Source organism: Lithobates pipiens, unplaced genomic scaffold (genome assembly GCF_037356315.1).
Source record: "Lithobates pipiens isolate NorthernLeopardFrog02 unplaced genomic scaffold, aLitPip1_a1.2 Scaffold_28, whole genome shotgun sequence".
NCBI classification, from domain to species: domain Eukaryota; kingdom Metazoa; phylum Chordata; class Amphibia; order Anura; family Ranidae; genus Lithobates; species Lithobates pipiens.
The window spans coordinates 29,205,037-29,219,436 of NW_027507789.1; the positions used below are offsets into that span (position 1 = coordinate 29,205,037).

The window sequence follows — 14,400 nt, forward strand, 5'->3', positions numbered from 1 at the left end:
CGACAACATAATCCGATCGGACCTTTTCCGTCTGAATTTCCGACCGTGTGTATAGGGCGGTGATGGCGAACCTTGGCACCCCAGATGTTTTGGAACTACATTTCCCATGATGCTCCACTACACTGCAGAGTGCATGAGCATCATGGGAAATGTAGTTCCAAAACATCTGGGGTGCCAAGGTTCGCCATCACTGGTATAGGGCATTAGGACTTGGTTTGCCGCCTCCCAAAATATTGAGCACTAGCCGTCACTGGTCATCGCCAGTTTTATCCCCTAACATTTCATACAAGTCCATTATATAACGTGGACTGAAAAAAGTAGCATCTCACACCGAATACACCATTATTAACTTTATTACAAGAATAAGACTTCCAAAAAGATCACAGAATTACCACATACAAGTACAAAAAAACAACGAGTTGTTTGTAACAGGTCTAGGAGTTGCATTCATTGATGGTAAATCTGACAACATTGTACACTTTCAATATATACTACCTAATAAGTAATGAAGGTTACACTGGTGAAAACATTCCATCATATAATACATTTGTGCATCTACAGTAAGGATTTATCTGCATGGAGGAAACAATGGTACTTCCACTGCTTTTAATACTTGACTCTAGGCTGCAAGAGCCATCCTCTTGCAGCCTAGAGCCATCCTCCGACAAACCAGATCAAGAATAATGGGAGTCCATTTATAAAACAGCAGCATGGCCTTACCACTGCTTTAAAATAAAAACATTGCACATTTAGAAAACACTGCCGTATGTATAGAGTAAAAATAAAAGCTGGGAGAAGAGCCGGGCATGTGACCCGTCAAAGTCAAGTGAACAGGCTCTCCTCCGACCATGGGTTTATCTCTGCTGCACTAAGTAGAAATACCGTAACTCCTTGACATAATAAAGACTTCCCATCACTGCCTGCATTTTATGAATGGTCTGCAAAATGGAGGAAAAGTGTGGTGTAGCCTAGCAGTGTATTTATAGTGAATAGCTATATTTGCTCTCCATTATAAATTGGACCCTAGATCAGTGATGGCGAACCTTGGCACCCCAGATGTTTTGGAACTACATTTCCCATGATGCTCATGCACTGTGCAGTGTAGTTAAGCATCATGGGAAATGTAGTTCCAAAAGATCTGGGGTGCCAAGGTTCGCCATCACTGCCCTAGTTGTTCAAATTCTTACATGGGTTCAGTCATGACTGGTTCTCTTTAATTTTTCTGGATAATAGCATAATTTCTCTTATTTTTGCAATGTCCTATGCCAGTGATGGGGAACCTTGGCACCCCAGGTGTTTTGGAACTACATTCCCTATGATGCTCATGCACTCTGCAGTGTATATGAGCATCATGGGAAATGTAGTTCCAAAACATCTGGGGTGCCAAGGTTCCCCATCACTGGTCTATGCCATTAGGACAATTAGCTACAAATGTACTCTGCTTTTGTTTTTTTACTCTATACATACTGCAGTACTTAAAGAGGGATTTCCCTGTAAAAAAAATTTAAAAGCCTTTTAATAAATGGACACTCACCTGTCCCAGGATCCAGCGATGTCGGCAGCCGAGGCCGATCGATCGCTCGGCTCTCGGCTGCTGCCGCCGCCATTCTATATGAGGGAATCAAGTGAAGCAGTGCGGCTTCACTCCCCGGTTCCCTACTGCGAGTCGCGCAGCGCAATAGAAATGGTCTGCGCTGTCTCTGGGACCTGTGTGTGTCCCAGCAGACAGCGTGCCGGGACAGGAAGAGGCATAGACTCCTGTGGGAGTCTATGCCCGGAAGTGGGTGCAAATGCCTGTCTTAGACAGGTATCTCCACCCCCCTCCCCCCTGAAAGGTGCCAAATGTGACATCGAAGGGGGGGAGGGTTCCGATGAGAGGAAGTTCCACTTTAGGGTGGAACCCCGCTTTAATCGTTTTTATTTTAAAGCCGTAGTATGACTGTGGTAGGGCCATGCAACTGCTTTTTGAATGTACCCCTTAGTCTTAAATGATTAAAATGTTGCAGGCTAATAAAGGTCCTTATTTATCCCATTATTCTCCACTTAGTTTGTCTGAGGATGGCTCTTGCAGCTGGGAATGAAATAATACAGCCCACCTGAGGTTTGACAAACTGCTGCCATATCACCTGCCTGAACGTATACTAACACACACTGGGGTTGATTTACTAAAACTGGAGAGTGCAAAAACTGGTGCAGTTCTGCATAGAAACCAATCACCTTTCAAGTTTCTTTGTCAAAGCTTAATTGAACAAAATGAAGTGAGAAGCTGATCGGCTACCATGCACAGCTGCACCAGATTTTGTACTCCAGTTTTAGTAAATCAACCCCAGTACTGTCTTCCAGCTCCTAAGTAAGCATAACAGCACCAAATGCAGTGCTGATGGTGCCAGACATGCCTGGCAGAATTTAGGTGTGTCATTCTAACATAAATGTGAAATGTTCCACCATAAACTGAACCTGTACCCGAAATTTGCAGGTTTGAAGGGTTAGCAAAAGTCAATACCATTTTACATACTGCCTGATGCTCTTTTTGGTGTAAGTGTTTTTTTAACCTGGAACTCCAGCCAAAAGGTTATTCCTTAGATTGGGGTGGAGTGAAGAAGTGTTTTTAACTATGTTCGGGTTTTTTCTGCCCTGGTGATGTGTGTAATGCTATATGGCCTTCTATATGAGCTTGCTGGACATCCCATTCCTTAACCATCGGTAACTTTATGAAGTTGCCTCCCCCTACTCCGTTTGTGGATATAACAGTCTCCGCTTTTCTGGGAAGGCTTTCCACAAGGTTCAGCCAAAAGACAGGTATTAATGTTGGATGAGAAGACCCGATTCACAGTTGGCATTACAATTTATCACAAAGGTGTTCAGTAGGGTTGCGGTCTGGGCTCTGTGCAGCACACTCAAGTTCCTCAACCCCAAACTATGTCTTTAAAGAGCTGGCTTTGTGCACAGGGACACAGTCATGATAGAATAGAAAAGGGTCTTCCACAAACTGTTCCCGCAAGCTTGGATAAAATGTCTTTGCATGCTCTAGTATTAAATGTTACCCTTTACTGGGAATGCCATGTCAAGAATTTACTTGTGCTCTGCTTGTAGTGTCCACCTGTTGCATTTGTTGTTCCTGCTGTCCACCCATGGACCTGCAGACTGCTTGAGTCACGTCTGGCTCACTGCACTCCAAGTCCCTTTCCTGCGTTCTGGCACAAGTGTTCCTACCCTATTTATCTATTCAGGTGGGTGGTGACCATGACCTATCCATGCTGTTGCCTGCCAGGTGTGACTCTTATATCTTTTATCTTTGTCTCAGTCTCCATGTCAATCATTGGTCTTGTTATCCTGTCCAAGAAGCATTCCTAGTCCAAATCCTGGTACTCTTGTCTCCCATTTCGTTGTCACTCCTGATTCAGGTCTAGTTTAAATCCCTGTTCTCTGCTCTGCCTGCTATTCTTGACCTGCTGGACTCCTAAATTGGACGACTCACCTGCATAACTTACCCGTACACGTTCTACCCTTGCCTTTGTTAATGACTACATCCATTCTTAACCCATTGGCCACCTCCGTTACTCCAGTTCTTAGCTCACTGTCTTCGGGAATGACCTCCTGTTAAGGTCTGATAATCTGGTGCTTCTGGTTCTGACTGTTAAATCCTTGGGGCACCCAAGTACCAGCGATGTACATAATGCATCCTCCAACGTTGGCCACTAAAGGAGACACACACCAAAACTGTGGTCTTCAGACCTCAACAGCGACCCAACTCTTACACACCAGAACTCCATAAATTCCACTTATACTTTTGGTCATATAGTGTACATAAATTTATACATCAAGTACATGGACTCATTCCTGGTTTACCTAATTGAATGAAGGAAAGCCAGCAAGTGATGTATTGTTCTCCAGAGGTTCCATCTACTGTACATTACAGTTCAAGAAAGACAACATACAGAAATGATATGTACAAAACATTGAGGCTGATTTAAAAAAGCTGAAGCCAAGGTGTAGTTGTTGACCAAAGTAACTAGTCAGTTGCTCTGGATAAAATTTCCACTTTTTCTCTATTTTCATTTACTTCTTCCTAAATTATCTATATCGGTGTTCCAGAATAGTGCTTGCCTTCCACATCATAGGGAATGACATACTACTGTATGTGCATAAGTATGAATCCAGACTCATATAAGAACTTATTTTACATATATAAATTCATAAAGTTAATTATGAACAGGACCACATACTGTAATACAAATGAGGGAACTGCAGCAGAATCAAATCTTTATATTCTGACCTTTTATTTTTGTTGTCATTTCGTAAAGGGCAGACAGGTGTTTTAGGAGGCCCTCTAAGCCTTTCTTATATCTAGCCTTATATCTAGCCCAGCTTGAAGACCCTCCGACCACTATTTATAGACTACATGAAGCCTTCAAGCAGCCGTCTGCAACCTATCCAGACCCAGATTCAGCAAAACCACTAAGCTCAACCGAATGCAGGAGGGGCTTTGACAACATCTTTTCTTGCCTAAATGCCTTTCGATTTCTCAGTCCACTTCTATAAACATATCAGTATTAAACTATTATTAAATTATACATACAATTATATGCAGTCTGAGTAACCAATAGTCAGATTTAACTTTTAGTTGATTACTGAAAGATGAATTTTGATTGGCTGTATTAGAATACCGCACACTCTTTCCCTGGATAATCCTTTACGTGGGCACTAGATTTGACCAAATAAAGTGAAAGTTGCAAAAAACAAAAAACGAAGTCTGCCATTTTTAAGCTTCAAGGGAATCTGTTCCCAGGCTGAGGACATGGAAGTTTTTACATAACAAATCGTTAATGAGCCTAAAACAAGCCCAAACTTGTAAATGTATATGGAGTCTATTTAATTTATCATTCTTATATGCCTCTGGAATTGTATTTTCTACTATTGTGACTTTTTTTGAGAGTTTCCTACAATAAAGATTGAAGTTAAAAAAAAAAAAAAAAAACAAGCCCCTCACTAAACTTTATAGCTGTAGGCACTGTGGAGCGATTCACTCCCAATGATTCTGCAGTTAGGCTGGGTTCACATTGCAGCGATGCGGGAATGCCGCAAATCCGCGATGGGTTCCCGCATCGCATGCCTCCCGGCGGCAGTTCACACTGCCCTATGCGAACTGCTGGGAGTGTCAGTGAAACGTTAATGACACCCCCAGATCAGTTCGCATATCGCAGTGCGATCTGCAAACTCGGACAGGAATCGGATCGCATGGTGTGAACACCCATGCGATCCGATTCTGCTACGGACCAAAAAAAGGGTCCTGTGCGAGTTTGGGGCGGGTGCGATGCGAATTCAGCCATACTATCTGTATGGCTGAACTCGCATCGCACAGAGATCGCATGTGATTTGCAGTGCGGTGCACAACCGGTTCTCGTAACCGCAGCAGTGTGAACCCAGCCTTAAGCACACCTTTCTCTCCTACAAGCTGCAATTCATCAGCTCAACTCGACTCCCACTCCCAGTAGTGACTTAGCAGCTCAGATCCCCCTGCTCCCCCTTCCAAGAGTGACTTAGCAGCTCAGACCACCTTGCTCCCTCTCTCAAGTGTGACTCAGCTCTCACTCCTAGCAGTGACTCATAGGCCTTCCAGCCCTCTAATCTCCAAAGTAAACACAGAGCTAGTGCTTTTGGCGGGGAAGCTGAGCTGCTGAGAAAATTACTTGAAGGACTTTAGTGCTTCTGTTGTGAAATTTCAAGATGGATTGCGTCACATTTCCTGCAGCTACTGAGATCAGTGGGGTCTTGTTTTAAACCCCATCAACTTCGTATTGAGAATATGCAAAAACGTTACTGTCCATTGCCTTCACTTTAAAGGGTCATCCCAAAAATAGAGAAATGGGAAGTACAAAACTTCATACAGCAAGTCAAAACACGTTTTGAAAAAAAGATGAACTCCAGGTAGATATAATAAAAACACCATGTAATGCGGTTATATATTCATTAAAACGTATTTGTGTATTTTAATGGCAAACATTGTAAGTACAGTGGAGCTTTGGTTTACAGGTAACGCGGTTGACAAGTGTTTAGGCAGACGAGCAACTTTAAAAAAAAAAAAAATCTGACTCGGTTTGTGAGTGTTGTCTCGCAAAATGAGCATAATTCAAGCTAAGGGGCGGTGCAGCACCGCAATTGGCCAGAGGTGCAGGGGGCTCCGGGGACACTTAGAACGGTTTGGAGCCGTTCGGAAATACTCGTAAATACTCCGTTCCTGAGTGTTTCCGAGGCTTTCCGAGTTCAGCCGAGCTGTCCCCAAGTATTTCCGAGGCTCTCCAGTGCCCCCCTCACCTCTGGCCACATGCGGTATTGCATGTAATAGAAGTCAATGCGGAACAAATTATCTTTGTTTCCATTGACTTCTATGGGGAAACTCGCTTTGATATGCGAGTGCTTTGGATTACAAGCATTTTCCTGGAACGGATAATGCTCGTAATCCAAGGTTCCACTGTACATGAATTTGACTTGCTATTAACCTTCTTGAAATCTTTTGCACAACAGATCTTAGATTGGTAGTGGGAGGAGCAGCACCGACAGCCAATCAATTGTGCCGCAGTGGAGTTGTACAAGTAGCTTACTGACAGGAGGGGAAAGCAGAATGAACACTGATATGTGCTCTTTAGTCTGCTGCCTCTGCTTAGCTGTCCAATGACAGGTTAGGGGCGGGGTGGTGACCTGGCTGTATTGATTAACTGCAGCAGAAAAAAAGTCAAATCATTGGTTTAGCTTTGCTGTCCAGGAGAGCTGTATAGACCTCGGGACCAGCTTGACAGAAGTACATGTTCTTTGTAAGGTTTAATCAGGGTCGTCTTAAACGCAGGGCAAAAGGGGCAGCTGCCCCGCGCCCAGTCATTGTTGTTGGGCCCAAAGAAGCTGCCCCTCGAGCCCACAAAAAAATACAAAACCGCAGAGGTGATCAAATACCACTAAAATAAAGCTCTATTTGTGGGGAAAAAAAAGGATATAAACTTTGATTGGGTACAGCATTGCATAACTGCACAATTGTCAGTTAAAGCGACGCAGTGCCGTATCCCAAAAAAGAGCCTGGTCATTAAGGGGGCAAATCCTTCTGGTCCTTAAGTGGTTAAACAGTTCCAATATCTGTATTTCAGCTGTGTATTTAGAAGTTTGTCTGGAGTTCCGCTTTAAATCTATTTACCCTTTAATTAAAAATAAATAAATCATTTTCTCCAATCACAACATCTGACAATGAATTATACTTTTTTTTTTTTTTTTTTTTGCTTTTCTTATGAGTATCTATCTAAAAATCCGAAAATACATTTTCACTACACAGTGTACGTGACGGGAAAGTCTATTTCAATGGGTGACAGGTGGGCCTGGGAAGAGTAGGATGGGGGGATATAATTCTGCATATTGGGAATATGGGAGTACAATGGCTGCCAATATGACGCTGTCAGAGATTTGCAGTTACAGTACCACCCGAACAGGAGAGCTGCTGTGAAAAACATCCCGCCAGAGCTCCCCAAAGCGACAAAGACGGCGATATCATAGGTGAAATACGGTCCATACTTGCTGTTCAAAATGCTGTTGTAGAGTATTACCCAGGTAGACGGAGTGGCACTCATCACTCCCGCCAAGCAGAACAACATGCCAGCCACAAGGTGGCATCCGGCACTGTTGACCAGGCACTTAGCCAGCTTAAGACTTGGCATGTTGGTGCTGAAGGTGGTGTTGCAGATACCGATCAGGCACAGCACAAGGGCCGAGGCGGCAGTCAAAATGCTGAAAGGAAGTGCAAACTGCAGGATGCGGATGTCAAGCTGGTCCACGCTGGCGTACCAGTCCCGGTCGTAGATCATGCACTCCCTGCTCCACTCTAAGCGAGTGCACTTTACCCATAATCCCATGCTCACTGTCAGATTCTTCTCGTTCCTGTTGAAGGTGTACAGCTTCATCAGTCTCCATTGGGGGAGAAGGGTGGCAGCAAACAGTCCCGAGACGGAGGCCGTACCGCAGACAAAGGCAAGCAGAGTAATAGCGTGCACCTCCTGGCAGCCCATTAGAACCTTCGGGAATTACTGAAAATAAAAATTAAAAAATTATACAAAAAAATTTACCAATTTATAATTATGTAGTCATGTTGCTAAAAGAGTCATGTTACAATTCAACTTTAGCAATTTTTTTTTTCAATTTTGGATAACGTTGGCAAGAGCTCAAATTTCTGTCAGGTTTCTATTTTAACCTGAACCAAAAAATCAGACATTCTTAGAGAACGAAAATGTTTTAGTAATTCCACAAATGACAATAGGAGAAGAAAAAGGCAGCCGACACATTTTGGGTCCAAAACCCCCCTTCATCAGGGCTTTAGCACTTGTCAGAATGTTTTTAGGAAGATCTGTCCCTGACACAGGCTTTCACTTATTGATCACCTTCTTGGTCTAGATCAGTGGTCTTCAAACTGTAGCCCGGGTGCCAGATGCAGCTCTTTGCTTGCCTTTATCTGGCCCTTGAGGCAGTATTCCTCCCACTGACATTAACAAGGGGGTATCAGGGCCGTCTTTAAGGCAGGGCAAAAGGGGCAGCTGCCCTAGGCCCTGTCATTGTTGTTGGGCCCAAAACAGCTGCCTCATACTTGCCAACTATCCCAGCTTAAATTCCCTTGTCCCTTGAAGTTTTAGTCCTGTGCTGTGTCCTGATACTGCTACTAATGCTGCCCAGCTTTGCCCTATTGTTGTGTTCAGCTGTTTGACCCACCTGCAGACCGCATGTGTACATGTAAATAACCGGCATTGATATGTAAATAGCGGCGGCATTCATAAGGAAATAGCTGCGGCTGGCGGCATTGATACATAAATAAAGGCAGCATTCATATGTATATCATGCCCCCTGCAGTGAGGAGATGATGTGCTGTAACCTCTAGCAACCAATCAGTGAGCAGTATTACTGTACAGTAATTTCTAGCAACCAATTAACAAGCAGAAATCATTTGCTGTATCCTCTAGCAACTAATCAGTGAGCCATAATGTGCGCTGTAACCTCTAGCAACCAGTCAGTAAGCAGTAATGATATGCTGTAACCACTGGCAACCAATCGCAATTGCTGCCTGATCTGATACAGTAAACTGATTTTAAGTCTAGCTGCTATTTATTTTATGTCTCAGAGCAGGTGGAGAGTGAAATTGCATGCAGGGGCCCCAAGAAAACTTTTGCCCAGGGTCCAATCAATATTAAAGACAGCCCTAATTGCTGTCACTGACAGTGGAGCACTTATTCCTCCCAATAACACCAATGATGGGGCACTATTCCTCCCAATAACACCAACGATGGGGCACTATTCCTCCCACTGGCACCACTAATGGGGTACTATTCCTCTTACTGACAACAATGATGGGGCACTATTCCTCTGACACCAATGATTGTTAACTTTCACCAACGCCAGGATATTTACTACTCCCACTGACCACAGTCCAGCCCCTCTAAAGTCTGAAGGAGAGTAAACTGGCCCTATGTTTAGAAAGTTTGGAGACCCCTGGTCTAGATCAGTGGTCTCCAAACTGTGGCCCTGGGGCCAGATGTGGCCCTTTGCGTGCCTTTATCTGGCCCCTGGGGTACTATTCCTCCTACTGATACCAGACACTATTACTGACACCAACAATAAAGCACCATTTCTCCCACTTACACCAATAATGGGGCACTATTCTTCCCTATGATACCAATGATAGGATGCTATTCCTCCCCCTAATACCAAATGTGGCGATGTTTACTGTATAGAAAGTTTGGAGACCCCTGGTCTAGATTAATAAATCATATAAACATTCTGACAAGTGTTAAAGCCCTGATGAAGGGGTTGTTGACTCCAAAACGTGTTGGGTGCCTTTTTTCTTCTTCTGTTGTCATTTTTGAATTGAGCAAAACACTTCTGAACTTCAAGGATTTCTGTTTGGAACTTCTTCTGTATCAAATACATATAGACTTCTGGAATTGGAACCCCTGTCTCTGGGAGAACCTACAATTTGTGAAGAGCTGCTGAACTCAAGCTATTTGGCTTTATTAAAGACCTTGTGTCCTATTAGCTGCAGATACACATCCAGTGCTTTGCTTACTTAGGATTTTAAATTTCTATTTATGGCTGTGGGGGTCATGGGAGAGATCTACCTTTACTTCCTGTTCCTGTGACCATGTGTTCTAAACGTTCCCTACTCTATGTGTTTCTGTTTTTGTCTTCCCATTAAAGATACTTTTCAATCACTTCCTGGGCTTTCAGGAAGTGCGGAGCAAATCTCCCCAACAGGGACAAAAGAACCAATTAAAACCCGGACGTTGTTCATTTTAAAGCGCATCAAGTACTGAATGTATTTCCATTTCTTATTCCATCACACATCCAAAGTAATAGGGATCATTCTTGATTTTAGGATAGTGGATGGAGCCATGCACATTACTCTTTGGTCCCTTGGCCAAATGTACGTATTCCAAACCGTGGGTTTACAGCACCTTGGCACCCCAGATGTTTTGGAACTACATTTCCCATGATGCTCATGCACTCAGCAGTGTAGTGGAGCATCATGGGAAATGTAGTTCCAAAACACCTGGGGTGCCAAGGTTCGCCATCATTGGATAGAGCCATTTTTTTCCAAACTGCATACAGCTGTTTCAGGGTTTTTTTGGCCATCAGCAGTGCAGTGCATGGAAACAATGGCTTGTAGGCAGCAATAAAGCAGATTGAAAGCAGAAATCAGTTCCTGGGTAAGGAGATTATCTCCTTTATATATGAGGATAAGTAGCTTTATCAAAGCTGTCCTGGTGTGAAAAGCCTTGAGGCACCAGTTGCATGACCTCCTAGTTGGAGATGACGGCTCTCCTATGCCGAAAGCATGGTAAAGGCAAGTGGCCTTCATCCCGTTGTTGCATTTCATATGTGGAGCACAAAACTGAAGCTGGCCCTACACCAATAGGTTTCATTTAGCCTGCAGGCTTTAACTGATTTGCTGTTTGCAGTGCTTCCCCGTATGCTTGAGTGTGTAGGTACATGTCAGGAAAAACTTTGCTGTGAGAGCGATGCTTCGCGATCGCGGCATGTAAACATTTCTGTCTGCTGCCTATTGCAGCTTAAACCCTTCCCGCCTGCACTATAGCCGAAAGACAGCTACTGCGCGGGCTTACATTGCTGGGAGGGAATCCATTGATATCCTCCCGTGATCGCCCTTCCCGCGCAACCCCGGCGGCACGTGGGTGGAACGCTCTGTGATGGCTTAGAAAACAGCTGATCACAGATTGGGGTAAAGGGGCAATCACAGCACCCCTTTACCATGTGATCAGCTGTGTCCAATCACAGCTGATCATGATGTAAACACACTTGCCTGTTATAGGAATTATTTTCCTCACGCTGACAGCATGATGAGAGGAGAGCTGATAACCGGCTTGTGTGAAAGGGACATCTACACTCATAATCAGCGTCCTGATTTTCAGTGCAGTCCCAAAAGTGCCCACCAGTGCTGCCAATCAGTTCCCACCAGTGCTGCCTATCAGTGCCCCCATCAGTGCCACTTATCAGTGCTGCCTCATCAGTTCCCATCAGCACAGCCCCATCAGTGCCACTTATCAGCGCTGCCTCATCAGTGCCCATCAGTGCAGCCTCATCAGTGCAGCCTCATCAGTGCCCATCAGTGTACCTCATCAGTGCCCATCAGCGCAGCCTTATTAGTGCCCATCAGTGCAGCCTCATCAGTTCCCATCAGTGCAGCCTCATTAGTTCCCATCAGTGCAGCCTCATAAATTCCCATCAGTGCAGCCTCATCAGTGCCTATCAGTGTAGCCCCATCAGTGCACATCATCAGTGCCCATCAGCGCAGCCTTATTAGTGCCCATCAGTGCAGCCTCATTAGTTCCCATCAGTGCAGCCTCATAAATTCCCATCAGTGCAGCCTCATCAGTGCCCATCAGCGCAGCCTCATTAGTGCCCATCAGTGCAGCCTCATCAGTGCCCATCAGAGCAGTCTCATTAGTTCCCATCAGTGCACCTCATCAGTTCCCATCAGAGCAGCCTCATCAGTGCACATCAGCGCAGCCTCATTAGTTCACATCAGTGCAGCCTCATCAGTTCCCATCAGTGCAGCCTCATCTGTGCCCATCAATACTGCCTCATCAGTACCCATCAGCATAGCCCCATTAGTGCGGCCTCATCAGTTCCCATCGGTGAAGGAGAAAACTTACCTGTTTGCAAATTTTTGCAAACTATGAAAATCATATTTTTTTTATTTTTTTTATTTCAAAATTTGGTAATGATAAAAAAACCCAGTGGTGATTAATCACTTGTCGACCGCTGCACACTGATATTCGTTGGCACAATGGCAGTGGTGGGCAAATGGGCATACCTGTATATCCCCTTTAATTGGCGGGGGCTAGCGTACAGTGTGACTGAGCCTGCGGGTCCCACGTACTTGATGTCTGCCAGTGTCCCGCGATCATGTCACGGAGCTGCAGAACGGGAAGATGCCTATGTAAACAATAAAAATCGCAGATCGCCGCCATTACTAATTTAAAAAAAACTTAATAATAAAAATGTCATAAAACTATCAATCTTCCGGGGGGTAAAAGCAGTTAAATATCACCAAAAGAAAGCTCTATTTGTGTGAAAAAAATTATAAAAATGTCATATGGATACAATGTAGCATGACCGTGCAGTTGTCATTCAAAATGCAACAGCGCTGAAAGCTGAAAATTAGGCTGGGCAGGGAGGGGATAAAAGTGCACAGTTGAGCAGCATTTTTGCGCTGTTTAAGCTGCGCTTTTCGGCCACTAGCGGGGCGCTTTTAACCACTGCTAGCGGCCGAAGAACTGGTTAAAAGCACTCCTGTTGCGGCGCTTCTGAATCGCTTTTCAGGCGCTCTGGAAGCGCTGCCCATTCATTGCAATGGGCAGGGGGCGTTGTGGGAGCGCTCCCAAACAGGCCTGAAAATCGCCTCCCATTCATTTCAGTGTAACTTTTCACACTGGGGCAGTGCGACTGCGGGACATTAGGAAAAGTCCTGCAAGCAGCATCTTTGGAGCAGTTTGGGAGCGCCGTATACACTGCTCCCAAAACGCCCCTGCCCATTGCAATGAATGGGCAGCGCTTCCAAAATGCCTGAAAAGTGATTCGGAAGTGCCACAACACAGGCGTTTTTTAACTCCTTCTTTGGGGTTAAAAGCGCTCCGCTAGCGGTCGAACAGCGTCGCTTAAACAGTGTTAAAGCTAAATCGACTGTCGAATGGACCATACTAACGGTAAGATTATCAGACGATCGGGCCAATTTCGGATCGCGTGTACGGGGCTTTAGAAGCTGATTGGTTACTAGGCACAGCTGCGCCCGAGTGTCTGTGTGCAACAGATTTAGCAAATCTTCCCCATAATGTTCTAATAAACACAACCTCTACAGCAGTGATGGCAAACCTCGGCATCCCAGATGTTTTGGAACTACATTTCCCATGATGCTCTGGCACTCTGCAGTGTAGTGGAGCATCATGGGAAATGTAGTTCCAAAACATCCGGGGTGCCAAGGTTCCCCATCACTGCTCTATATCGGATCAGAAGCAAATAAACATCCACAGCGTGCTACAATGTAATTGCGACTCACCGACTCTTTATTTCTTCAGCCAATGTACATCCGGTAATAGGAATGCCTTCACCTTGATGCAGAACGCTGGCAGCAAATACACCAATTAATGTTTCCCAAAATTAGAATGCGCCCCTGTGCTGGAATTCTATGGGCAATCCGCGAGCCGTAAATTAATGAGCTTCCAGCAGCGAGCGCAGCATCCAATCTCTGCAGGGCTGGGAGCACCAGCTGGGGCTCAGTGACATCCTATATACAATGTTATTCTGCATCTCATCCTGGAGACAGAGGGAGAGGGAGCGGTGTCACCTACCACCCACACAGGCTGGGGGCTCAGGACTGCAGACGCTGCTCCTCTATGTCACACTGCACATGCCTAGCATCCCACCCAAAAGGATTCTGGGAGATCAGGGACCCTCCATGCAGATGTAGTAAATCTCTTCCCAAGGAGACTGCAAATCCCAGAATCCTCTCTGCTTCTGCATATAGATCAAGTGATGCAGATGTTGAGCGCTGGGTGCTGTAAACACTTAATAACACAGAAAACACATGTAATAACCATGAAATATCAAAACAACAAGCATGACAGCTAATAAATAATTATACAAATAAATAAAAATGTTTATAAACATATAAAAATGTTTATAAACACGTTTAAAAATAATAATACATAAATAATAATAATTATAATAATAATAATAATAAAAAAATGTATAAACATGTTTAAAAATAATAATAAATAAATAATAATAATAATAATAATAATAATAATACATAAATAAATAAAAATATTTACAAAAAAATGTTAAAAGGATTAGCAAAAA

The 14,400-nt window shown here is 44.3% G+C and overlaps 1 protein-coding gene across 1 annotated transcript; it reads right to left on the bottom strand.

Moving 5' to 3' along the window:
- Window positions 1-337: 337 nt before the first annotated feature.
- On the bottom strand, window positions 338-13,983 carry LOC143935255 (claudin-12-like). The gene is made up of 2 exons (XM_077458970.1): window positions 13,598-13,983; window positions 338-8,063 (listed from the first exon to the last, which is right to left on the bottom strand). Exon 2 carries the CDS (start codon window positions 8,043-8,045, stop codon window positions 7,311-7,313), a length of 735 nt encoding a protein of 244 aa, XP_077315096.1. The 5' UTR covers window positions 8,046-8,063; window positions 13,598-13,983; the 3' UTR covers window positions 338-7,310.
- Window positions 13,984-14,400: the final 417 nt, after the last annotated feature.